This window comes from Lepisosteus oculatus, chromosome 9, assembly GCF_040954835.1.
Source record: "Lepisosteus oculatus isolate fLepOcu1 chromosome 9, fLepOcu1.hap2, whole genome shotgun sequence".
Classification (NCBI taxonomy): Eukaryota; Metazoa; Chordata; class Actinopteri; order Semionotiformes; family Lepisosteidae; genus Lepisosteus; species Lepisosteus oculatus.
The window spans coordinates 32,043,187-32,070,835 of record NC_090704.1 but is presented as its reverse complement, the minus strand read 5'-3'; the positions used below and the strand labels follow the sequence as shown (position 1 = coordinate 32,070,835).

Here is a 27,649-nt window from a genome sequence, read left to right as displayed (position 1 = left end):
AAAACAAATGATTCGTCCCTAACGAAGACTTGTTTGCCTTGTTTGAAACATTACAAATGTTAGATAATATCTACTCAAGAGTTTATAGTGTGCATCTAGCTGACTTCCAGGAAGAAAATCTAATCAGATGACAAACAAATCCCAGATACCTATCCTTATCCCCTTCTGCCACATCCCAGGATGGCAACATACCCCCTAGTTGAAATGTGCACCATCAAAGGCTGGCCAACATAAAAGACCAGTCTGACAGGCTATCAACTTGAGTGCCATTTCAGGGGACAGCTGTCAGTCCTTTAGCTCCTGATACCTGACAGTTGTGATCCTCTATATAAAAGTGTGCTCCCTGTTAGCAGCTAGCAACTAGGGTAATGGGCAACAGGGCAAGAAAGAAACACCAAGGAATTCTCCAAGTACTGAAGAACTGATGACTAAGCCGAAGGTCTGAAACTGTGAGGGCAGATGACCAGACCGTGAGAGACTGAGCCGAAAGCCCCACCCACTGAGAGTGAGACGAGCTCAACTAGCTGGGAAAGGACAACTAGCAGCTGAAGAAACCTCTTGTTGTTTCTGTTTCATGCACTGGGCGAATGCTACCAGACTTATTTTTCTTTTGAAAGAATAAAGGATCCTGCTGTGCTGAGACAAAGCAAACCCCATGATGCTGACTTTTTCTTGACCAGCCTGTAACAATCAGTAGAAAACTGATATTTATTCACTACAAAACTCTGGGATTTTAAATCCAAATAATATTATATTAATTAAGACAGAATTCTAATCAGGGAGGCATCAGATGGTCACACTAAAGTCAAGCTGACCTCCTTCCTTAGTTTAGAGTTCTGAGGAAATGAATTATTATTTTGTCTCATTTTTTTGGAGAGCAAGCTGAGTACCTCAGGCAGTTTATGGAGTTGTGGAACTCCCCTCTGTCACCCATGGTTTCCCCCTGTTCAGGAAACATGCACATAAGATCAACTGACATGAATAAACTCAGATTCCCAAGGAAGGTGATTTTTATGTATGATGGTTACCCTTCATCCATTGCTAAACCATTGTGATTCAGTACGCAATTACTTTGCATTTAAATAGAAAATCAGCTGTTAGAGTCTCCTAGTGAACATAAACATGACAGTGAGCTTTAAAACTGTATGGAGATTGATATGGTGCTGGAGTGGAGCTGAGATTTTCAGTGCTCTGCTATGTGCTGATATATGATGTAAATAATATACTAGATCAGATTTAATATATACTGATATTTTATTTTTTTACACCAAAAAATTAAATCTCTTGATATAGTATGTAATTTCTGTGTGATAAAATACCTAAAAGATCTCTGGTCTATAATCAACCAATGACTATTCTTTCTCACCAGGTGCTAGATGAAGCTCTGAAAATCTGTAACTATATCTTCACTATAATCTTCGTCCTGGAGTCTGTTTTTAAGCTGGTAGCCTTTGGCTTCCGGCGTTTTTTTAAGGACAGGTAAGCATTGTCCATACATGCATTTTCTAACCACTTCTTACAGTTCAGGGCTGTGGGAGAACCGGAACCTCGAACTAGCAACAGGCACAAGGCGAGGAGACACCAGTCCATTGCAGGGGAGACACAAAACCAGACACACACACACACTCATATCTAAGACCAATTTTCCCAAAAGCCAAACAACGTACCAAGCTTATTTTTGGACCGTGGGAGAAAACCCATGAAAACACAGAGAGAAGATACAAACAAGCAGATACAGTAGCACCATGGGTCTGGAACTCACACAGCTGAAGAAGGCTCCACAGCCGAAACATTGTGTTTCTTTTCTTCTCTTTTCAGCCTGGAATAAACCTTTACTTGTTCCTTTGCACACTATGTACAGTACATACAGTACAGATATATACACTATATGTTTTGGGTGTATTGTCATATTAAAATAAACAGATGAAATACTCGTATAAGCATGCTAGACCACACATTTGCTATATGTGGACTGTAATGAAGAGAGGGACTGGCTTGTCTCCACAGATGGAACCAGCTAGACCTGGCCATTGTCCTACTGTCCATCATGGGGATCACCCTGGAGGAGATTGAGGTCAACGCCTCTCTACCCATCAACCCCACGATCATCCGCATCATGAGGGTCCTGCGAATTGCTAGAGGTGGGTACCTATTTTTCTCAACAGGGACGGTCTCTGTGCTGTCAGCAGGAGACTGTAAGGAACAAAACATGCAAGGTGGTTTTCTTTGAGGAAACAGCTTTAGAAAGCATCCTGACAGATTTTGAATATTGCTGAATCAGTACATTGGGACTTTTATCACCTTTGGATAAAGCAGTTTTTTTTCATTCAGGTAATGATATACAAATAGTTTTAAAAAATAAAACTGCAAGGGGTTAATTGATGTAACATGGATGCATTACCTTATTTCTAATTACAAAACAAATGTTTGAATTTGTATTTCGATTTCATGGTGTTCTTCAAACAGCCCTATATTTTAGAATTTACTAGAGAAATATAAGCAAGTTTTTAATTACATTCATACCTTTTATCAACATCTATTTGTTGGAGTTAACATATATTATAGAAATGTTGTTCTATAACATATAAGATCAAAGGGAGACTGGAGGCTTTCTGACAGTAAAAAATGGAACAGCTTGTCTGAATAGGATGTGATGTTGTGTCAGGAATGGCACAGTCCCTTAAAATTGTGTTCCATCATGTTCTGCAAAAAATAAAAATAGCTCAGGCAGCATAGCATTTGTTCTGCAGCTGCTGGGAATTGAATTCTTGAATTCTTCCTTGTGGACATTTGTGTGGTATAGGTTGGTGTAAAGTTCCATAACCAGCATTAATCCGTGGCGTATCTTGACCTAGCTCTGTTAAGTTTTTTCCTCTGCTCTATGTTGAACATTGGTGATGTGCCTGTCTTCCTTGCAGTGTTGAAGCTACTCAAGATGGCAGTGGGAATGCGGGCACTGCTGGACACCGTGATACAGGCCCTGCCTCAAGTAAGCTATCAGTCCTTGAGAACAGGGAACAAGAACAAACTATCTGGCAGATGGTAGTTCATGACAAAATATTTATATGCATAAAAAGACATATTCGAAGTATACATTTGCTTTCAGTTTACTGAATAATAATGTTTCATTTATTAGTGTTATACAAGTGTTAAAACACTGTTAAAAAGCAAATTGACTCGATCTTCAAGTAAATGCAATGAGGAAAAGTAAAGCTGAATATTTATAATTATAGCTATAGAAAATCCAGAATGTACTTTGGACTTCTGAGGGGCTGTTTCACAAGACAGGTTTAATTAATTCAGGTTATTGAATTGACCTGATAACTGACTTCAGGTTTACCCCGGTTTCACAAATCAAATTCTGATTTAACTTATCTGGTTGAAGCGATTCAGGCTTAATAATCTGACTAACTGTGTGTTCACACCGTACTTCAGTAGGCAGGAGGGTTGAGCATTGATGCCTTTATAAACGTCTTAACCCAGTGACCATGAATTATGGCTCTTTATAGCAAGGCCAGTGGTTTGCGACAACATGGCAACCATACGATAAAGTTCAGAAAAACTTTCACAAAAGCATGATTTTGTGCTTAATTTGGAATTCAAATTTGAGAAATTTGTGACCGTGATTAAATAACCGATCTGAGAAATTGAGATTGCAGTTCCCATTTAAGAGATTGTGAATGTAAAGTATACCCTGTCTGCTGAAGAGGTATCTTTCACATAAACATTATACTGTAAGTGAATTGTATTTTAGTGATTTAGTTTGTGTTCGCTCTGCAAAGCTCTAATGTTATAGGGATTCCTGAAGAAATGTGATAGAATTTTTTGCAGGGGACTGATTGGTCTGTATGTTGAGCTCTTAACCACAAAGACAAGCAAAGCTTAAACAATAACCTGCTCACAGCAAAGTTAGGAATAGAACATACAGTATGTTGCTATAGTTACTTAGATTAATTCAGTCTTGCTTTGTGAAACATACTTTACTGTCACATCTTGCTTTTGTCAACATACTGTATTTGCTAAAATTATCTGGCTGAGTAATATAGCTGTGTGAAAGAGCCCCCAAGAGTCCCTGTTGTGGGCAGGATGTTTTTTCTAATTCAGTCTCTCTCTGTTTAGGTGGGGAACCTGGGTCTTCTCTTCATGCTGCTGTTTTTCATCTTTGCTGCTCTGGGAGTCGAGTTGTTTGGAGACCTGGGTGAGAGTTATAGTAACATTACAGTGCACACAAAGGAAGAAACAAATAAACAAAGCCACCACAACAGAAAATAGTTCCACAATCTAGTGACACCCTATTTGGTTTTATCCAATACTTAGATTTTCAATTAAAAGCAGGTTCGAAAGGGAGCCTGTGCACTGATATATGAGCTTGCGGTATGAGCTGAAATGATGACATGTGCATAAATACTGTATGTAGTAGGTTAATATCATGTGGAGGATATCCCAGTTATTAAGACTGAGCACCTCATGCTGTTGTGGTAGAAACTCAAAGCCAAGCAGAGGAGCTCTGACTGTGCTAATTGGATAAAGCGTTACATGATTAATTGATGATGCTTTACAGTGAAAAGGGGGTGGGAATTACTGCCAAATGCTTTGTGCTATATGTGCTGGATGAAGAAAACTCCAGAAAAAAATCAATATAAAGTGATATTGCATTTTACATTAATTGAGACAATATAATAGGGAATACAGAAGATACAATTGATGTGGTTGAAATGGTTAATGATTGTTTAGCCTGGTTTATAGAGGCACCTACAAATGAAGATGTTTTCTTCCCAAACAACCAGGATTTATTTAGGGAGATTCCACACACCATGTACATTTCCACACAGCATGCTGCCCACACCTCTTCGGTGCCCATGACTGTCCATCCCCTCAGCCATCCAGGCCGGGCCACCACTCTGGCATGAAGTGTGCAGTCTAGCCCTCCCACATCGCTGGCAACTGCAGCCAACAGGCTCTGCTGTCTAAAGTCTGCAGTTACCTGCCTCTCTCTCAGAGCCCCCCTGTCTAGCATGGGTTCCCGTCCAGCTGCCTTTCTTCTGCCTCACAGGCTACAGCACCGCTGCTACCATCCCCACACTCAACCAAGCTCTCTTCAATCGACCTCACTCACACAGCAGATACTGTACAGTACTACGCTGTTTTTTTTCCTTGGACCTCATCAGCCCTTTGGCTGTCATCTCTGAACTAACCAGCCACACTGCATCTCTGACAGACACACAAGCACAAAGCCCAGCCAGCCTATACTCATTCGGGTGGGTGGGAGAGTATTCTCCACCGACATTTCTTTAGTGAAGTGAAGTGATTTTTCTTGTCTCTGCTCAGTCTGGGTGAGAGACACATAGTCTCTACAGAGAAGTCAGACAGGCCATGTCTGACATGTCTGTCTAAGCACCGGTTAGACCCACAGCTGATTAAGCCACCAACCCCCCAACAGCTGTGACTTCATAAAAGGAGAGTAATTTAGCAAATGTATATTCATATGAACTTTCACACAACCATCATCACATCACTGTCAATCACCACTTATCCAATTCAAGGTCACAGTGTCAAGAAGCCTATCCCAGGAAGCACTGGGTGCGCGACAGAAAACATCCTGGACAGAATCACAGGATCCAGGCCATCACAGCTTTCATTCAACCTTTATATAAAAATCACAGATGGCAAAGAATGAGAAATAATTTGGAATATATATTGTTCCCTCTCATTCACTGCAATATGTTACCACATTATCTTTTCTCTTTGTATACACAGTAGATGTTTCTTCGTCTCGAATCCCAATTCTTCTCCTGTATCTCCTCCTTAAACCCTCAGAGTGCAACGAAGACCACCCCTGTGAGGGGTTGGGAAGACATGCCACCTTCAGGAATTTTGGGATGGCGTTCCTCACTCTCTTCCGTGTGTCCACAGGAGACAACTGGAATGGCATCATGAAAGTCAGTATATCTGGGGCACACCCTAACAATAGTCTTCAGCCATTTTCCGTAGCAAACATCCCCAGGAATAATGTGCCACTAAATATTCAGTGCGTCTATCAAATTACTGGTGTTAGCCCTACATTTCTATCTCTCTGAGCAAAGTCCCAAGAGACTCCCGATGTGTGGTCTCCACTTATTTGTAATAGTGTGTAGATAAGAGCTAAATAATAAACAAGTTATCTCATTATAGTGAACTTGTTATAACAGTTTTTGTGCTAAGTACTGTATCTGAAACACATGCAACACTGTGCAGCAGCTCTTGGTTGTAATATGAATGGGTTCAACTTAATGTGTAGAAAGTACAGTATCTGACAGCAATAAAACTACAACTAAAGAGAACCTCAAACTAGCCAAACTCTTTCTAATGCCCTTACAGTTTATATTTACAGTGCTTTATTGTACTGAAGAGTGATAATGACAGTTGCTGAAGCAATCTAAAGTATGAGATTAAGGTAGTAGGTAGTACATAAACAGATTGTAGACTAATTGATTAATATTGAAAAGCAGCCAGATTCAGATGTTTTATTTTTGCCTTCACATATAAAGCAAAAAATATTTCTTAAAATCCTTATCAGGGCACATTAACATTAATAACGGTATTGTGACTGTGCAGGACACTCTGCGGGACTGCAGCCAGGACAGCGGCACCTGCTACAACACCGTGGTGTCACCCATCTACTTTGTGTCCTTCGTGCTGACGGCGCAATTTGTCCTGGTAAACGTGGTGATCGCCGTCCTCATGAAGCACCTGGAGGAGAGCAACAAGGAGGCCAAGGAGGAGGCGGAGATGGAGGCGGAGCTGGAACTTGAGATGCAGAACATCGGTGGCCCCGCCCTCCTGGGGGAGGGCCTTCCTTGGGTGGCTGGGGAAATCAGAGACAGACCTGACAGCCCAGGAGGAGGGGCCTGTGATCCAGGTCAGGTCAAAGTGGACTCGCCTCTCTCCCTTGAACCCCCCATGGTAAGTCTGAGCTCAGTCCCTTTCCTCCTCAGTAGAGGAAAAAACCTACAGCTGTCACTCTCAAGGGCTTCTCTTTACATATATATGTATATTGTTCCTTATAGTTTATATATCACTGTCAGAACTGAGTGAAGTAATCTCTCACTTTTAAGGAAAAAGCCTAAAGCCTCCAGTGATGATACACTTAGTAGGTACAGTAAGTGTAAGTCTGGAGTAAGGATACCAGTGAAATAAACTGCTGATACATTACAAATGTTAAAAACTGCATTCAGCGGACTTCTGTCTTATCCATCTCATAAATAATTTATTAAGCCTTCTTCTATTAATCATAGTGTTCTATATAGGAACATAAACAGGTTGGACAGGAGACCAAGGCTTACATAAATCTCTGAGAAAAATAATCAGAATGATTCACTACCTTTATAATATTTCCTCTTAATGTGTTAAATGGCATCATTAGGATATCACGTTTTATTGTGACATTTTCCATTATAGAAAGTCATGCTCTCTATGCTAACCAAAGCCTTGAGATTTGTGCAGTAGTATACAAAAAGGCTCCAGAATATAGTTTGGATATCGGTTTCTGAAACTGATAGAGAGACCTTTAATTTTCACTCCAAGGTATTATTTTATTAGGTATTTCATCACTATGGAGAGCACAGTAGCACAGTGGTTAGAATTGCTGCCTCACAGCACTGGAGACCTAGGCTGAATCCAGTACCAGGGCTGCTCTCTGCTTGGAGTTTGTATTTCTTCCCATGTTTGTGTGGGTTTCCATTGGGTGCTCCAGTTGACTCCCACAGTATAAAGTTATAGTGGTAGGTTAACTGGCTTCTTTGAAAATCGGCCCCAGATGTGGATGTGTGAATGTGTTGGTGTGTCAGCCCTGCGAAGGACTGGCATCCTGGCCAGGCTGTACCCTGCCTTGCGCCCATTGCCTGTTGGGATAGGCTCTGGCACCCCTGCGACCCAGCATTGAAAGATGTGTTTAGAAAGTCTATGGATAGATTAAAACACATATTTTTTCACCCGTGTTTTTTTAACCTGTGTTAAATTTGGCTTGGGATTCAGATTCTTCATTTTACACAGGCCATACCCTTTTCATGTCACAGCAGAAAATAATTTTTTCACAATTTCTTTCTCTTAGTTGGTGGCTTTTGTGATCTTTTGTTGTTTTAGTATTTTCTTTTACTTCATTCATATCTAGATTTCTTTAATGATGTTTTCTACTGGTGATATCCAGTTCTATGATATGCATATATTTATTTTTTAAAAATGTTGTACATAGCTGTGGCACACAAACACTTTGGGTGCTTTTCAAATTTATCATTTATTCCTCATTCATAATTTCTTTTGAATATATATATATATTCATTCATTACATATTGGTTATTTTAAAAATTAGTATGCTATGTTACTCATTAAATAGTAATAGCTGCATTGCATATTAATAGTAAACAGTAGTGACTACTCCCCATAGCAAGATAATTTGCTAAAGAAACACTCAGTAACATGATTGTGAAATTGGACCTCTATAAATTTTGATTTGTAAAGAACAGAAGAACCGTTACAGACAAGAGAGGGTCCTTCTGGCTATCCAGCTCATTTACTTTCTCAGTAGCGAATGCTTCAGTTATCACATCCAGCCATTTCCTGAAAGAAACCAGGGTATCAGCTTCAAAAACATAATTAAGTATTTTTTTCCAAACTCCCACAATCTGTGTAAGAATGTTTATGTTCATGTTTTCAGTTGTAAATGCATTTTCACATAATACAGTGTACAAGGTCTACATATGTAGTGTGCATGCAATGGTTTATCATATACGCTCGATACAGTCCTTGGATTTATTTTCTCGATATATTCTTATATTTATTGAATGTGTCTCTAGCTTTAAACCTATTTCCAGCTCCCCCTCTAACTATAATGATAGTTCTAAACCTAAATTATACTAACATGTATAAACATGAACTTTTACAAATGAATGAATTCTTTGTTTTAGGTTATGGGAGCTTTTTGTCTTAAAAGGTTGTGAATGTTATTATAACTTGTTACTGTATATAGCCTCTGAAAAGGTTGTGTTGTGGCTCTCCCTACTGGAACATAATGGTACCACAGGAAATGTATAAAGCTTTTGGAATCCTTGCTTAGTTAAATCTGCAGAACTAGTTACCTCATTAATTGCCTTTACGTAGTTTTAAGGTCTATTGTCTATTGTCCAAGAAGAAAAATGTTTTTTTTTCAATACCTGTAAATGTGACTTAGTGTCAGTGCTGTTTTGCTGAAAAGATTAGATTTATTGATGAGCTATGAAAGGAAAGTTACAGATATATCTGCTTTGACTTGTCTGAGGATTCCCTGTTGTTACTAGTATGTTTTCCTCTCTTCTGTCTCTCTCTTCACTTCTTCTGATTTTACTGTCATTCCTCTCCTGGCCTGTGATCCACTCTCCCAACCCCACTCCTTTTTGCTCTCTCATTCCCTGCTTCACCTCTTCCACCTCTGTCCTTCTGCATGCTGGCCTGTGCTGCCACAGCGGTGGGCTTTGTTTGACACAGTCTCCCTGCTGATCCAGGGGTCCCTGGAAGGAGAGCTCAGCCTCATGGACAACCTCTCAGGATCCATCTACCACCACTATGCCCTACCACCGCTGCCCAGCAAGTGTACCGGCGAGAAACAGGTCATAAGCAATAGACCTTGTCTGCTTTCTCTTCTGCCACTTGTCCGCCTGTGTGTCCTTCTGTCCGCCTGAGTCCAACTACCAGAACATTAGAACTGCAAAGATGAGATACAACCGATAACAGAAGCTATTGTAAACCCAACCAGGGGCATGAAGTGGGGTACCTTGATAAGTGTAGCATCACAGCTCAGAAAATAAAAGTCCGAATAAACTGAAGAAAGCCTGGAGAAGGTTAGGTTTAACAGGGAAAAGTGTACTTCAGTTTTACAATATCCAGGACAGGGTTGCTCTTTTGTTTCTTGAGGGCATTCAGTGCGTAACAAGTGTGTGATACCTTTTGAATTTTAGGGAAAAAAAATAATTGAAAATTTAAAGCCTGCATACTAGAACGTGTTAGCAGTCAAGAGCACCAGTGGTGATTTATAACGGTCAGTTTGTAAATGAAGCCTATAGTCAATTATTGTTCAACAACTACTGGCTGCAGCAGGACTAGCTGTAAGATAAGTCAGATTTACCTTTAAATTCCTTTCCATATTAATGAAGGTAAAAAGCAGCATTTACCTCTCTCACTTTTGCTCTTATTAAAATTGGGGGGGTTAAATATGAACTTTTTTGGTGGAGACACCAAATCGATATTTATTATAGTGAGCTCCATTGTAGTACGATTATAAGTGTTGTATTCTGTCAAAGGTCACACATTTTTGTGCTTCATCACAGTGCCACTGTGATCTGGCCTCCTCACTATTGAGCTTTAGTTTTGCTACATTATTCAGATACTGGATCAAATGACACATTGCATATCAGATGGATTTGTCCTGGAATGTGGATGACATGACAATTCATTTCAAATAGTATGATTTTTGTATTACATTAGTTCATGTAAAATAACTATGATGTATGGGATTTTCTTTTACTCTTTCCAAACATCTGTATGCCTTTAATTTTGGGGCAATCCATATTTACCTCTCCTATTTAAGCACTGGAAAGCATAACTGTGGAAGGCAAGACACATGAACTTTCTGCACCGGGGTTAAGAGAGTTTGTGATTAAGAGGCTAAAGGTCTGTATCCCAGAAATACTGGCAAAATCTGAAACTTATGTCCATTCCTGACCAGTGATGACTGTACTTGAATCCATTCTCACAACAGTGGGGCAGTGTTCCCTGTCCCAGACCTGACTTTGTTCCACCAAACAGAGCTCCAGAGAGATCACTGGCCCACCACAGCCTGCAGAGTTCTATATTGCATGGAATTACATTATAAGACACAAAGGAAAGAACAAAACATAAAAAATAACAAATAACAGATAGGCACAGTGGTTTGCAAGGTAGAAATACTGCTTTGTGTTCGTAGATGGCAGTAGGTCAGTTGTTAAGTTTCTCTGTGCCCATCTAACCCCCCCCTCAAGTTTAATTCAACCCTTATTTCTAACTCACTGTAGCCCCATCCCCAATCGTAGCCATCATCCTGTGCTTTGTCTTTTTTCTATGACCCCTGACATTTAAATATAATTTAAGCAACACGTACAAAAAAAAAGGTTTTAATAAAAATATTTTAATTAGATTGATGATGGCCAAAATGCACCAATTACATAAAGTTGAATTTTAAAGGAAAATATACAAAATAGGCATTTTAATAATAATTATAAGGAACCTGATGCACAATTGTTTTTGAAAAAATTACAGAACACTTGCATTGAAAAGTTGCAAAAAGGAGTTTGTTCGGCTTATGAGGCTTATTTAGTTGCTTGCTATTTTATTTATTCAAAGATTATGTCCAGCCATAGGAAGACAGGAAGACATAGTATCAGCAGCAGCAATGTGAATAGAAAGTTTGCTCCAAACTCCTGTTGAAGTATTTTTATTATAGATCCATAATAAGAATAACATTCATTGTAAACCTTTAAAAACACCTGTCTTGCCTTTGAAACAGGGACCTTAAACCATTCATTTTTAAATTAAACTGCAATCAAAGCTTTTGACATCAGTTGAACACGCTGTTCCTAGCATGTGCAATTTTTAGGCTTATCAAGCAGAAAATAATACTTCAGCAGCGCCTTGACATCCATCAACTTTCATGATTTTCAAACAAATTATGAAGGAAGGACATTTTACTGTGTTCTCAGCTTCCTTGAAAAGACAAACTGTGCAAAGACAAGTAATGAAAAAACAAGCTATGAAAAAGATGATAATGGCAAGGAGAAAAGTAGAGGTAACTGTAGGAAAATTATTTTAGCATTTGATATATTGGCTCATGATCCCATAGAACCCAAGCCTTCGGCTTTTATTATAATTTACAACAATCTGCTTATTTAAAAATTGAGGGCATTTTTTAAAGCATCTAGATCTTTTCTTTCAACTGCCTTTCCAGTATATCATAAATAGTCATTTTCCAGAAATATACTGTAATGGTCATTTATTGTGTCACATGGTTTCTCAGTTATATTTTCTAGTTAACTCAAATTATGTATATTTTTTAATGTAAAAATTGTAAATGTAAAATTTTTTATTTACTCCGTGTATTGCAGCTTTACAACCATGTGTAGACAGTTTTTGGTGAATGGGAAAGAAATTTACTCTAATCTAATAAGCCTTAGTCTGATGAATCAATTTCTTTATCTTTACTGTTGTGAATACACATGTTCTTTGTGAATATGGTGAGTAATCTATCCTACAATTAAAATATGGTACTGTAGATGTTCTTCGTACTGGATTTCTGATTGCCAGATCAGCCTTCTGGGGTATATCACTTTAAGCTGTATTTGAGTGATCCTGCCAGGGCTGCTGTGAATATGTCCCTGTGTCCTCTGCACTTTCCTGAAAGCTGATTTTCACTTGGCTTGTATCTTCCTGTTTAGATCCCTCTAGCTGAGATGGAGGCTCTGTCTCTGACATCGGAGAAATCCTGGTCCTTAGCTCTGACGGACGACTCTATGCCTGATGATATTAACACTCTCTTACTAACCAGCCGGGATGGCAATGTACTTACAGTAGAACCAGCTCTTCTTTGCAGTCACTTACCCCTAAGCTTTCAAACACACCTGTCCTGCTTCTCCTTTTAAATGACTCAAAGTTCAGAGAGATTGTGGAGAATGGGGTAGCAGAGTTGAGATACGGATTTCACCAAGATAGAGAAGGCTCAATCCATTAAATGTGCAGAACATAAATTTAATGTTAGCCAGTGCATCAATCCAAAATTCACTTCTATATTAAAATTCAAAAATTACCCTGGGCTTAATTGACCATCTAGAGCTACTATACTGTTATAAAAACACCCATATCGTTTGAAAACACTGAAGGACAACCCTTCAAGCCCCCAACCCGTTCTGGTACGTACTGTACAAGATGAGTGTCAGGGCCTTACATGTCCAGGGCTGGCTAGTGTGTTTGTAAGCCCAGGATATAACCATCCACACCTCTTCTTTCTTTCTCCTGTATGTACACATCCCACCTCTGTGGCCTGGTGTGTGTACAGTAGAGTAGTGCGTCCATCTCCCACTTTTCCAGACTTTGCCTCTTTTCAAACATGTCTGGGCCTAGTCCCGCTTTTTTTCTGCTTTGGCGACTTTGTTCTCATTTCTCAGTGTCTGCTCTTTCTTGTGTGGTTTACAGTGCTGATCCTTGCTGTGTTTTTCTGTGGCCTCGGCCATTTAGTTTCCTGGCTGAGATTCTGGTCTTTGATTCTACAGGAAGGCTGGAGAGTCACTGTAAAATTGCTTCTCTTTCATTAAAACTATATTCACCAAAAAATCATTACCTTTTAATCATACTTTAAAAATTCAGCTTATACAGAACTCATGCCCATTTAGGTAAATGACTTAGAGACAGAGAGTACATCATGTTACCTTCTAACTACAGGACATTTCCAAGTGTTTGTTCTGGATTTCACTTTTTAATCCATATATTCCAATCGCACTCACTTGCCATTTATGAATGTGAAAGTATAATTCAGGAAAAAATGAGTTTTTAAAATACAGAAAAAATAACATTTCAGAATGTTAGTTCCACATAAATTATTTAGTAATATGATATTATTTTTCATTGGCAACTGTCCATACCTAGGGTTTAAATGTTAAAAGCATTTCTCTGGTCACATTGCCTTTTTGTTTGTTTGGTTTGTTTGTTTGTTTGTTTGTTTGTTTGTTTGTTTGTTTGTTTGTTTGTTTGTTTGTTTTTTGTAGTAGTTGTCAAAAACCGCTTGCTAATGCACAATACCTTCTGTGTTATAGTAAAAAAACCTCTGAATGAGACTCTTAAACTGGATTAACAAAGTTGCTTCAATTTATATCTTCTCAGGGCTTGAACTCTTCCAAATTCTTCCAGAGATCACAGTATTTTTTTTAATGCTTTAAGAGCTAAACAAAAGTATTCAATGAGATAGTGTCTACATGGTCAGTGTCAGTGTTGTGCCAATCTGTTCTCTTTCATGCTAGCCTGTGTGTACAGTACCACCATGGCTTGTGTGTGCTCTGCAGTGTCCTGTCTAGTGTTCCATTCTCAGGAGCTCACATTGTTTCTCCATCCTCAGACCCAGCTCTTGGAGACACAGAGGGAGCCCAGTGTTCAGCTAGCTGAGAACCTGCTGTGTGTGAGGAAGCCTGCAGTAGGCCGGACACACTCCCTGCCCAATGACAGCTACATGTTCCTGCCTCAGCACTCTGGGGACTCCTCTTCCCCCCAGAAAGTATCGCCTCAGAAGGGCCAGTCAGGTAATGCGTGCCCTTTTTATTTCTGTACCCTATCTTCTCTCTTTGTTGTATATTTGTTTTTGCATTGCTGTACATGTTTCTCTCATGGTGCACCTTGTTTTTTTCATTTCTGTTACCTTCAATTTTAGCAGGGATTCTGCTTTCCTCGTTTGCCCAGAGTTCTATTAGTTTCAAATGTTTAACACAGTGAGATACTGGATGTCTGATTTCCTTATCAAAGCTTCTAAAATCTTTGAAAACTCCTCAGAATTCGTTGTCTAATGTTTTCTCAGCCTGCTTCTAGCAGAATCTAGAATTTCCCATCGATTCGCTGTTCTCCACCCCAATATAACAACAGATGTGCCTACCAGTGCCTTAAAACACCACTCTAATTCATTGAGTACTAAACGTGTTTTTTTTTGTTATATTAAATTCTGCGTAATAATGAGTAACTTGTTTCTGCTTTTTCGTGTTTTATATTAATGTTTCTTAAGATGATGTCATGAAAATGGTATATAAAATGATTGCATCCTACAAACAGGAACCTTTTTTTCAAGGTACCACACACAAGTAACTGAGTGAAACTGGGGGCTGGCATGTTCGAAATCACACAGTAATGCCCACCAGTGTCAAACGTATTCTCTTAGTAAGGGTGGGGAGATCCACGCAAGCCCTCCCATTGGGGATGAAAGTTGTGAAACGAATGCTGAAATTGACTGTTTTCTCTTCCTGTCTTATCCCCAGGCTCCATCACCTCTGTGCAGTCACAACCTGTTGAAAGTAGTGCCTGTCACCTAGCTGTACCGACAGACCTCTTCCGTCCCATCAGCCCCCATACTCACTCCATCACCAAGAGCATCCCCCGTATTCCGCCTCCACACCGCTCACAGACCGCCAGCCGCACCCTGCGCAGACAGGTGAGAAGCCGAGACGCAGCCACACAGGTTTGTCACTGATAGCGAAAGAGACAAACCGTGGAATGGCAGGAGAGCGAAAAAAAACCCTGTGCATAGCGGCGGGACAGGGGTTAGCCCGGGCTCAGCTTCTCAGGAAATGCCGTATAAAAGACCTATGCCCTCAGGCCACAGACATGGGGTGACCTGGTGCTAGGCGGGTCTCAGGACATCCGAACCTCAATGCTGAGCAAGGAGGAAAGCGTGACCTGGAAATATATAGCCCCAGACAAAGACACACTGGAAGGACAAGCACCAGAAACTAGGGACAGGACAGAGTAAGAGCGCCCTCTATCTGTAGAGGATGTGACAGGGTTGTCACGACACGGTCACTGCAATTAAAAACAACTTTAATTAGCATTAGGGGAATTCTATAATTTTAACTAAATTGCACCTTGTAAAATGATACCTATGCTGAATGGTGCAAAACAGACAACGTATATATTTAACCAAACACCTGTCTGTTTGAGTGTTTTATATATACAAATTATACAGTGCCTTGTAAAAGTATTTACCTCCTTCCTATAATGTCCCATTTTGTAGAATTTCAAATGGTGTATACCCATCTTGAAAGTCTCTTTAAGTCAAACTTGCATGCAGAAACTGAACATTTTCATAAATGAAATTGAATGTCAGAAAAGAAAAATCAAAAACTAAAATATGCTAATTATGTAAGTGCTCACCTCCCTGAGAAAAAACTAGGTGGAAGCATCTTTTGCAGCAGTTACAGTGGCAAACCCGGTAAGTTGGTTCAGGATTGTTGATGGACAGTTTTGCCATACTGTATATATCCTATTGGATTCAAGTCAGGACATTGACTGTGCCATAACAAAATGCTGCCACTCACATTGACATTAGGGATGGAGTCAACTACGTGACATTAACGCTTTACATGATTAGACCAAAAAGTTCCAATGTTTTTTAGTCTGACCACAAAATCTTGTGCCAATACAGAATTACTTAAATGTTTTGTTTACAAGTTGCATGCAGAATTTGAGATAAGTCTCCTCCTCTGCTTTTACTGGTCTGCTTTTTGAGGTGATGAGAACATTGTTAACTCACAAATATTTTGATCCCCCATCGCTCTATAGTGCTATCAAAGTTTCTATTTACCTCACTGTAGTATCTCCAACCAGTTTCCTCCTTGACTAGCTTCTCAATCTTGAGAAACTGCCTAACCTAGGGAATGTTGAGGTAGCACACCTTCCATTTCTTAATGATCAACTTCACCTTGCTTAAAGGGCTAGTCTTTGAGCATTCTCCTGAACATTCTCCTGTTTGATTTTCAACTGTATCCCTGATGCATTGAAAGCTCCTTGATGTATTGATCTCTGCGGCTCAATCTTTCCAAGACATTTTCTCCCAAGGATGGTGTATTTATTCTTCAATCCTGTGAAGCGCTATTATTGTACACAGATAGAGGCCATTCATCTGTGTGATAAATTTTGTACTCCAGAATTAATTTGGGTTTACCACAGCTAAGGGGTTGAATACTTTAGTTTATGTTATACTTTTTATTTATGTAATTCAACAAAATTGACCATCACTGGAAGGTGGTAAATATTGTACTTTTGCTGGGCACTATAATTCAACAACATAATTTTACTTCAGTACGATTCATGTATTGGTGATACAAATGCAGTAGAAATATGTTTAATAAAGCCTGTGTCCCATAGAACCATAAGGGTTTCTCAACCAAACTACGGTTAAACTCAATAAACTCAGAAACTCCTCCAATCTACATGGAATTGGTATCGTCACTGGAAGGAGGTGTACTTTTGTAATACTTGTACAAGACACAATGTTTCTCTCAGCTGTTCAGGATCAGATCTTCTGTGTTAGTTTCAGTCGGCTGGTCACTGTTACTGTTATCCATTCTAAGAAAAGAAAGCTTTCAGATGTCCTCCCTGGTGGAGATTATGCCTGTGTATTAGAAACACATGGATCAGCACAGTAAGGTCTACTTATTTTTTAAGCATGCACTTGTAGCCTGACTGGCGCTCATTTAATCCGATTCCCATAGTAACTGTAGTGTGCTGTAAAACATATATTCACAGCACATGCCCACAGTATTGACAATAGAACAACTCAAATTGTTTATTTAATTAGTGCCACTGGGATGCTTTTAATTCTCAAATCCTACTTTTTAGAACCAAGCTAAATGAAAAAAAATATCCAAAAAGTGTTTAGTGAAATGATAAAGTTGAAAACATTCAGCTACAATGCAGCTGTAATATGCAGACAACATTCCCTTGCCTCTGAACTCTTCTGTATACATCCAGGTCTAGCCAAAACATGCTGTGTGGATTTATTTTCTCATTTTATAGTCTTGTGTTTCGAACTCTGAATTCTAATTCTTTCTTTCTAATTTCCTCCTTGTCTTTCTTTCTAACTAACCATTCTCAGCTGAGTCTTGTACATCACAAGCCAGATCACCACATTCTCCTCCGACACAGATACTCCTGCTATTAACTCCCCTTTTTCTCCCTTCTCCTGCTCCTCCCTTTCGTTACTGAAGGCACTTCACATAAGACTCTAGAGGGGGAAAAAGAGGACTTTCAGTGACTAAGCCAAGTCATTGAATTACATTGATTAAAACCTGATTTCACTTTGTTATAGGGCTACACAACCTATTTAACATTGCAGTACTTCAGACTTTTAAAGTTTTGCAGTTTTTTCAAACAAGTGACACACAGCTGCTTAAGGGAGTAAGCACAGCTGTAAGTCATAGTCCAGTAATATTCATAGTAAGAATAGTGAACACCTAGAAGGAAGAGCTTCGGTGTTACTGATAGCAATCAGAGCTATGCTGTCTTGTAAACTGACAAATTTATCAACTTTTTCAGGAGCTGTTGTTTTAAAGAATCCTATAGAATCTGCTCTTTTCTGAAAACCCCAGTGTGCTCTTGGTATTTTTATTGACATGTGATTATTGATTATTTCATAGATTATTTAATAAAAAATGAAGGTGTCATGACCTCAATGTAAAAGATACAAAGAAATATAAAACAAGATTGTTAGTCCAGAGCTACAGTATAACTCAGACACTTAACTTCCCTTAGAATTCATTTTACAAAATAGCACACAGACGTCAGTGGATTATGATAAGCACAATATGTTGCAAAATGTGTCGCTGTGCCACTATTTAGATTTGTTCAAAATTAAGTAGCATTTGATTGAGATCATTTAACTATAAAGACTTTTATCACATACTTGTACTGTATGCACAAAATAACTTGCAGACGATGTCCAGTTTATAACTTTTACTAATGTTCTGATGCTCTTTTTTAACCAACAGACTTCCATTGAAATTTCTGTTTGGTACAGAACCTATCACTGCTGTTGAGAGTATAGATTATTTTTATGTAACAGCTCTGAGGGACAGTTTCAAAATTAGAGCAAGATCAATTTATTATCTTTCTTGCAGAACATTACCGTCACTATTATTAACTCCTTGGCTCTCAGAAGCTCAGAAGGCATTAATGAATATTTACTGTATCGTTATGACATTACACTTAGCATATTCCTGTCAGCTTCAAACACAAGTAACATCTTTAGTTTCAATTACACTATAAACACACTCCTGGCATTTCTGTCAGAACTTGCCTTGTTGTTTCCCATGGTCCACCTCACTCTTGAAAATTCGACCCCCTGTTTTAGAGAGTCAGATTTCTTTCTCACCTCACAATAGCCACTGATTGCAGTTGCCAAGCCAAATCTTTGAGTGAAGAACAGGTGCTGTTTGAGGGACCAGAATGTTAAGATCCCATATTTTCCAGTTTATTCTGCCCTTTCTTTTGAATACATATCGTTGTATACCGAGGGAAAATTAACACATGAGATAAAATGCAAAGTGAAATTAAAACTTGTTAAATACAGTAGGATGTTTCTAACCAGATTTTAACAAGTCACAGGAGCTTTTACAAGTTTTTTGGACCTCCTGACTTATCATTCTATTTGTTCGTGGCCTTGGATTTTTGAATACACACAGCCCAAAACCATACATTTTTACTGATTGTAAACTCTCAGTTTCTATGACATATTAAAACTGGAGGTCTAAATGTGAAAGTGATAAAGCTTTGGCAGAATGTTTGAGATACTATGTACAAATTTATAAATAAGATTTGTATGCAATTTTTTATATATTTTTTAACATCATGTGTAGGTCCTGGGGCCCTCTCATGGGGCCCTCTAAGGAAATCTCTTCCTATGTAGCTCAGAAGTTAGGAAGCCATTACAATCTAAATACTGAGGCCACCATTTAAAACAAAAAGGTGCCGAATTTCTGCAGTTCCAAGTCCAACAAGAAAGACCTTAAATATTGAGAAATAAACACAAAAAACACTGGAGACAACATAAAGTCACAATATCCTCTCACCTCTTCCACAGAACGTCCTACCTAGAGTTTGAGCCAGCCTATCATTGCCGAAACTGCTCCCCATTATTTGAAACAATTCAGAAAAATCCAGTGTGTACTGTAATAGTCAAAAGAAGGTCCAAATACATTTACATATACTACACTAACAAATTAAAAATCACACATGTATAAATATACATTACTGCTCATTTTTTTACAGATTTTTCTCCTTAGCAGGAAGCCAACAGTACACATTTGTTTTAATTGGATGGAATATAGTGTCCCCAATGGTAAGAATAGGAAGGGGAGACCAGCTCCCCTCCAAACATTTTAATGACACCAGCCTTCCCCACTCAACACCTTTTAGGACCCAAAGTACAAAGGAAAAGTCTTCACTCCCTACATCTGTCTTTGATGAAAACCTAGCAAGTCTTGTTGTCTAGTCAGTATCTCACACTTGTCTCAAGTTTCTGGTGTCCACCCTCTGTCCCTGTAAAAGCCAATATTATTGTGGAAGGATAACTAAAAATTAAGTGATCTGTCCAGTTAAGTATCAGTGAAAAAATCTGCTAACAGACTATTGATAAAAGTATATACTTAGTTAAATCTTTTTATTTTAAACTACAAACATAAAATCCTTGTTTGAGTCTCTGCAGATTTTATGTTTCACTGTTACTGGTAAATATTATTTTTTTGCTTTTATTTCATTTTTTACTTATTAGGTTATCATTTAAACTTTTAATTATTTTACAGTATGTTGTAAAAAAATTGTCATCATCACCAAATATCAGGCTTCCTGTTAAAGTAATAAAATTACTAGCCTAGTTTTTAACATACCTACAAACAGTTCTAAAATCAAATAAGCAATGATTATGAAGGGATCATTTAATAAAATCTAGAACAATGCTTATTAAAAAACATTCCACAATTCAGAGCCTATTCTCTGGACCAAACAGCTCTATGACTGACAGTTTGTTTTTCTAGCTATAAGGTATATCATGGCTGATGTAGCACATAAAACCAGTTGTTGACAGACTACCATAACCATGTCAAATACAGAACAGGTTCAGTCTTTATACATCATTCACATCACAGTATTCTGTTTACTTGTGTTCTTTTCATATTTGCATTTTTCTTTCCATTTGCTGGCTCCCTCCATGTAGTATATGCACTCTTAGGTGGTATGTACAGTACTGTAGCTGTGCAATCAGATGCTATTGCAATGGAACTCAGTTCTGGGGGAATCTCATGAGTTTTTTGCTGCCTTAATACTTAATAATGTTTAGCTTACATTCCCTTTTATTTCTCCGTTAGATGTATTTGCCCATACAATATTAACTAGGATTAACAGGGAAAACTAAAAAGAAGGAAAATATTTTGCTTCTGAAGAAGTAGGGTACCTTTGACTTTGGACTGATCATTGAAAATCTTTCATTGAGACTGTTTGCAGATTCTTCTGCCATCACTCCAAAAACAAGGGGTTGTTTAAAATCAAATTGAGTTTTGGGGAGAGTTCATGTGAATAAGAAAAAAAACACATCTAAATTGTTTGAGCTGTGACCAGTAGTGTTTTTAAAATGTCCTTTTTTTTGCAGGAATCAATAAATTTAGACACTATAATGATGGACATTTCAGTTTAATACTGTAGAATTATATTCACGAATTACCAATGTTGGGTTCATATGAATTTTCTTATCATAGGACAGTTATTAAACCCCAATCATGATTAATTAAAGAAACAGCATTTTACAGCATTTTCTCTGGATAGAGGAACGCAATATTTTGGTTTGATTAAACCATTAATAATCCTTCTGAAGTTTTGTTTCAGTGTAACTGCAGAATTAACAATGCGTGCGCATTAACCACAGATGACTAGAATATCATGGTCCATGCAGCAAATGGAGCAAAATAATAATGTAACTGAACTGTACAGCTACAGAGCTGTCACTGTTAGCATTCCCATCACCATTCTGTCCTCAGACAGAGGGGTTCTTGAGATTATCCGGGGACAGATTTTGGTCGCTTCATGTTCTCATTATGGCAGGATTAGCCAATACCTCCCCCTACCACCCTCACTACCGCTGTCCCATCACCACACTAACCTGTTTCCCCTCTCACCTCCCCATCTGTGTCATCCCGACCCTGAACACCTTCCCATCCCCGTTCCCCTCCGGCCCATTCAGGTGGCTGTCACCAATGACTCCCTGGACGCCCTCTGCACGGAAGTGGAGGAAGACGGCGCCACGGGGCAGAGCCAGCAGAACGAACTTTCCGTCTTGGGTTTCCCCTCCCAGCCAGCCGTTCTGCTTGTGCCCGCCACGCCCGGGGCGTCTCCCGAGGCGGTGCGCTCTAGCGTGCGCACACAGCACGCCCCCCACGACCAGTGCAATGTCTCCAAGTGCCCCCCTCCTGCACCCGCCCCTCCGGCCCCAGCCAGGAGGAACCCCTTCGGGGGCCAGGAGGACCCCGTGGACCAAGAAGTGTCGAACATCATCATGGCGGGGCTTCGCGTGGAGAGAGGGCCCTGCCTGCGCGAGCTAAAGAAATACCACAGTGTGGACACTCAGGGCCGCCGGCTCCTGCTGGCACGACCCGCCTCCTGGCTGGATGATCCCCGGCGGCACTCCATCGAGATCTGCTCCTCCGTGGAGAGCAGCCCCCAGCGCAGCTCGGGCTCCTCGGGCTTTGTCTCGCGGGCGGAGAGTTTCCAGCAGCCCTCCCCGAGGCACAAGAAGAAGATGAGTCCTCCCTGCATCTCCGTGGAGCCCCCCGACTGCCAGGAGCTTAGTATGAACTTTCATGCCGGAGTGCCCCCTCCACGGCCCGGGAGAGAGAACTGCCTAAGGAGGCGAGCACCTTCCTGTGACTCCAAGGACTCGCTGGACCTGGGTGGGGAGGGCTTGCCTCCAGACAGTTCCCCCAACCCCAAACTATTGACTCTTCCCAGTTTCTCCTTCGAACAGACTGATGCCGAACACTAAAAGCGCCGTCTACATCAACAGTAATAATTCTAATAATAATGATAATTAAAATAGTGATCACCGTTGTCCTTTCTGCATTGCCAAAAAAAAAGGAAAAAATTTCAAATAAGACTGTTTCTCTTCCAAGACACTCGAGACTACCTTGGTTGCTGGTGAACCCAAAGAACTCTCCCGGTCTGCGTCCACCAGCTGTCGAGAGGAAACAACTGATGACCATTCAGCCTCCCACTGAGGTTCACTTCCAGTTTCTGTTCTGACACCTAGATTTCTGGAGCACAGTGGAGTCCAGGGATGGTGGGAAGTACAAAGCAATACGAACGTTTTAGAGACACTACTTCTATTTTCTTAAATTATTCGGACATATGTGTTGATGCAGGATGTAGAATTTTTTGTGATATTTTCTTTGGTAATTTGTTTTGGGTTTTTTTTTCACCATGGGATTTTTTAATTTTTTTTTCTGATCTAACAAAGAAAATAACATGTTTCAAAGTACGTTTGAGATCCACGTATGTGTAGAAACCATAACAAGAAAAACAAAAACAGTTCTTTAAATTTCTCTTTGATTTTTAAGCACAAATAGTAGCCGATAGTGCATTAAATATGAAGAGAAAATAAAACTATCTATATATAAATATAAAATATATATATTGTGGCAAAAACCCATTTATTTATGGAATCATTAGGATGGGTGTGTGATTTGTTTAACTGTTTTTAATCCCTGCCTTTTCAATTAGAAACAGAGACGCAAAAACTTTCAGAAGTGTGAGTGAGTTTGTGTCTGGGGGCCTGTGTCCTGTTCCTTGTGTTTTATCAACACTCATGTTCACTTTCAGAAATCAAGAGGACAGCAGGTAAGATTCTGACCATGAAAGTTAACAAGTACTCTTGGAAATCCGTTCATATCTGCAGCAGCTGAATTTTTGGATGCCTTCAAGGAGAACCTACAAGAAATACTGCTTGTTGTCTGGTTTGATAGTTGAAGGAAGACTCATCTGGTAAAAAAAAACTCGGAGTCTTTTGCTTTTGGTTTAACTTGTCTTTCTGATGTGTTTTCTACCACTGCTGGCACTTCATACTAAACAGAACAGTAATTCAGTGCCAGCGTCGAATGACTTCCAAGTTCCTGTGAAGCAGGGCACTTTATTTGTAATTTCTTTTAATTGAATTAATGTCCTGTGGTGGTTATCGTTATTATTAATATTAACCACCATAGAACATTAACTGAATTACATTTTTACATTTTACATTTTACAACTGAATTACATTACAAGATTTAAAATCTATAATAATAATATAATATCTGGTTTATAAGAAACTCACAGCAGTTGTACCTGCCAAGTGCAGAAGATGAGATAGTATTTGACCTTTTGAGATAGTATTTAAGATGTATAGTATTTGACCTTTTCTCACACTCAAGCCAGGAGTTAAAAAGTGAAGGCAAACAGTGGAGGACAGAAGCAGATTAGGATGAATGTTCCTGATTTTGTAGGCTGCCCAGTGACCACAGGTCTATCAACACTCCCACAGCATGTGAATAGCACAGTCTAGACCTGATTCAGAGATGTCTCTGCCAAGAATTTATTTATGTGGTGGTCCAGTACAAATTTTGGACCTCTGTACTCTGAAAGGTTAAAAAATATATATATATATACTGATGGAAAAAAAGACAATATTTTCTGGAATGAGAAAACTATAGTTATAGCTTACGTACTTTCACAAAAAGTTGTCAATTTGTTTTAAGCCCTCTGACCAGCCATACAGCTTGTGTGGTGAGGCATTGTAATTTGCCAATCACACGAAAGCTCGTTAGGTGCACTTTTACCTAACGAAGTCCAGGTGGCACAATGCCTGATCAGGTCACCTTCAAAAGGGCCTTAATTCAAAGCTTAGGCCACTACAAGAAAAAGGTCACACTTAGTCAGTTTTTTGTGCATTCCATAACGCCTTGAATGTCACCAGAAGCAAAGGAGAGGGCCATGCACACACCTGAAGAAGGGTCCACGGCAGAAACATTGTTTTCTTTCTTGTCTTTTCAGCATGAAATAAACCTATTACTTGTTCCAAAGTTGTACTTGTTCCAAAGTTGTAGAAAGTCTACTTTGAAGATTTACTTAGAAGATCAACATTTGAAAAGGCCTGACTCCCCGCAGCCCTTTCATATTACATGATGAAGAACTCGATACAAATTCACTCCACGTCCCAGATTTTGAAATTCCAAAATGAAATGTTTCCCATCAGTCTAAGAAGGAAAGAATAAATATCATAGAACCATGAATTGAGGAAGCACATTCATTATTGTTACAAAGCTTGGAGAGAATTGGGGAAATTAATCAGTGTTCGATTCAGTGTATTTTTTGTAAAAAAAAATGTAATGGCATGTAAAGAAGAGTAAAACTCAGTACTAAGGTATCTATCTGAGATATGAGATATTTTAGAGAACTATTTGTAGTAGAGTGGCAAACCTGAGGTAGAGGTGAAAGTTGGAGACCCTGATAATCGCCCCTTAAAATAGCAAACTGGGAAGATCACTAGATGCCTGTTAATATTATAGCTGATGGGTTATAAAATTAAACATATTAATGACACTTAATACCAAACCCTTATAACCTAAAACTACAGCTATTCCACTTGAAGCAGCAAACAGCCCACTCAGTATAACGGAAAAGATTAGCACAGGATGAGACAATAAGATGGAGGAAATCTCTTTAATAAACATTTCTGATAGTGGTGAACTAATTTGGTCACATAAGCCCCCAGTTGCAGTCCCAGTACTTTTTACATCTCACCAAAATAAACCTGTCTCTATGACAGCGTGAGTCCTATTATTGATAAATGGACACACTGTGTCTTGAAAAAATATTCAGATCCTTGCACAGTTATTGGATTTATTGGTTTAAAGCCTGCAATAATGTCACAGTAAAGTAGCCATTGTGGTGTTTCATGGTTGAATTAACTGGGACAATTGCAAACTATAACTATAAATTGCAAGAGTGCTTTATGACTATTATGAATCAACTAGACAGAATAAGATGCAGTTGCTGCACATGGATTCAAAACATATAATAAAATTATTTAATAATACAACAGCAAAACAACCAAACCAACAGGAGTAATAATATACTGTATATGTGAACTGATCTGCAGGAATACAAACTGCTGATCATTCACTAAGGGATTTTAAATAAGGGTTAAACATACATCAACTATAACGTTTGTTAAGGTCTTTTATCTAATACTGTACTGTATAGTATGTATTTGGAATAACAGTTTAACTCTTGAGATTGAAAGGTGAACATTGGAGTTTTACTTGCCAAATCGACACACTGGCCAGGTCTATTTTATGGAGAGTTTAAAAACACTGCTAGAAGCCAGAGCTACGCTGGGTTCATCGCAACTGTCCAGTCTTGCCGTCACCTCTGTGTCAAGGAAGTCCTTTGATAGAAGAAGAGGGGAAGAGCAATGCTTAAAATCGTGCTTAGTGCTGAAGAAGGCTTCCAGGGAAGGGCAGTGTTGTGCTCATCCTTCCCTTCAAACAGTCTGTTCACAGAGTCTGCTAAGATCCAATCTAGTGGGATGGCAGTGGTTCACTGGGAGGTGCAGCCCTATTAGTGAATATGCTGATAGTTGAACAAAGAGGTCCAACTATATTAATTCCATTGATCCAGCAAAACAAAAACTAGTTCACACATCACAGAGCTTCCCTTCTGAAGAGAAAAATTTGGGCAGAAGTCTGTTTACATACAGTATGGGTTCAGTCTCTCTCAGCCTGGGGTCTTGAACAAAACTTTGGTTTCCTGAATTGGACAATGGTGGTAGCAGTTCCAGATTCACAGTTTCTCCATGGTTGAGACTGGAGCAGAGATTAGTTCTTACATTTAATTGTACAATTCGTTGCAAGCACAGGTAAGAAGGATATTAAAAAGGCCAAGAAAGATACTGAAAGGAATATTGCAATGTTGGCTTAAATGCTACAGATGTTTCAGTGCTACAACAACACAATAACTGTCAAGGATCAAGTAATATATATTAGGGATGAGAATGTGAAATTTCTGGACCATGAAAGGGAAATAGTGTTTTACTTAAATTAGTATTTCACCAATGTAATCACTAAGGAAGATTAAGCAACTTGTTAAAGTTTTTTGAATAATCAACAACCGTAATGAATGCATGCGAGTGATATGGCAAAGATTTTCAGAAGAGCTTTTGATTAAGTACCATACAAATGATTATTTCACAAATTTTAGCCAGCAGGCATTCAGGGAAATGCAAAAATTGAGAACTGATTGTTAAACAGTAAACAGGGAACAGAAAAGGGCTATGTATCGAATTGGGGTGATGTAAATTAAGAAGATCCCTGCTGTGCTCCATTAATTACATCAGTGATGTAAATTCTAATATAGTTAGTGTACTAGTCACATTCACAGATGATACCAAATTAGAAAATTCAGCAAACACTTTAGAATCAGCAAATTAATTTAAAAAAAAGATTTAGATACAATGTAAAACTTGGCAAACACCTGGCAGTACACAAGGGCAGGGGTTTGCGTGCAAATGGCAAAAACAAGCTATTAACAGACACTGGGAAAGGCTGAGCAAGAAGAGGCTGCTTATGAGAAAGACTTATGTAAATTGTGTCAAAATAAACACGCATTCTAGACAATATGGAGAAGCAGTTAAATATGCAAATAAAATGTCAGGATGTAGTTAAAAGCATAGAATTTAAATAAGGGGTTGTTTTGTTAAAATTGTACAACACACTATTAAGTCCTCATTTAGAAAGCTGTGCACAATTTCGGTCTCTACGTTACAGAAAAGATATTGCCTGTCTGGAATTGATCCAGGGAAGAGCAACCAAACACAGGGCTTAAAGAAATATCCTACACTGACAGATACACTGTAAGAACTTTAACTTGTTAGTGTTAAATAGAAGACAATGAGGGGATGTGGTACAAGTATTCAAAATCTTCAAAAGCATTAACAAAGACAATCCAGAGTAGAACTCCATTTAAAACTAAGAACAGAAGGCACTTCTTTACCCAAAAGGTTGTGGGA

The 27,649-nt window shown here is 39.0% G+C and overlaps 1 protein-coding gene across 11 annotated transcripts in view; it reads left to right on the top strand.

The window, feature by feature from the left end:
• Positions 1-24,662, top strand: part of cacna1g (calcium channel, voltage-dependent, T type, alpha 1G subunit) — a 345,750-nt gene extending 321,088 nt beyond the window's left edge. For 8 of the 11 annotated variants that reach the window (XM_015356347.2, XM_015356344.2, XM_015356346.2 and 5 more), the window contains 11 exons: positions 1,370-1,479; positions 2,008-2,141; positions 2,919-2,989; positions 4,120-4,198; positions 5,818-5,939; positions 6,595-6,942; positions 9,477-9,620; positions 12,477-12,599; positions 14,147-14,327; positions 15,051-15,223; positions 21,800-24,662. In XM_015356347.2, coding sequence (XP_015211833.1) covers positions 1,370-1,479; positions 2,008-2,141; positions 2,919-2,989; positions 4,120-4,198; positions 5,818-5,939; positions 6,595-6,942; positions 9,477-9,620; positions 12,477-12,599; positions 14,147-14,327; positions 15,051-15,223; positions 21,800-22,597 — 2,283 coding nt within the window. In that variant the 3' untranslated portion in view covers positions 22,598-24,662. Of the gene's footprint in view, positions 1-1,369; positions 1,480-2,007; positions 2,142-2,918; positions 2,990-4,119; positions 4,199-5,817; positions 5,940-6,594; positions 6,943-9,476; positions 9,621-12,476; positions 12,600-14,146; positions 14,328-15,050; positions 15,224-17,665; positions 21,606-21,799 lie in introns of those variants that run through there. The other 3 variants (XM_015356342.2, XM_015356350.2, XM_015356348.2) reach the window with 3 other exon arrangements.
• The last annotated feature ends 2,987 nt before the right edge of the window (positions 24,663-27,649 follow it).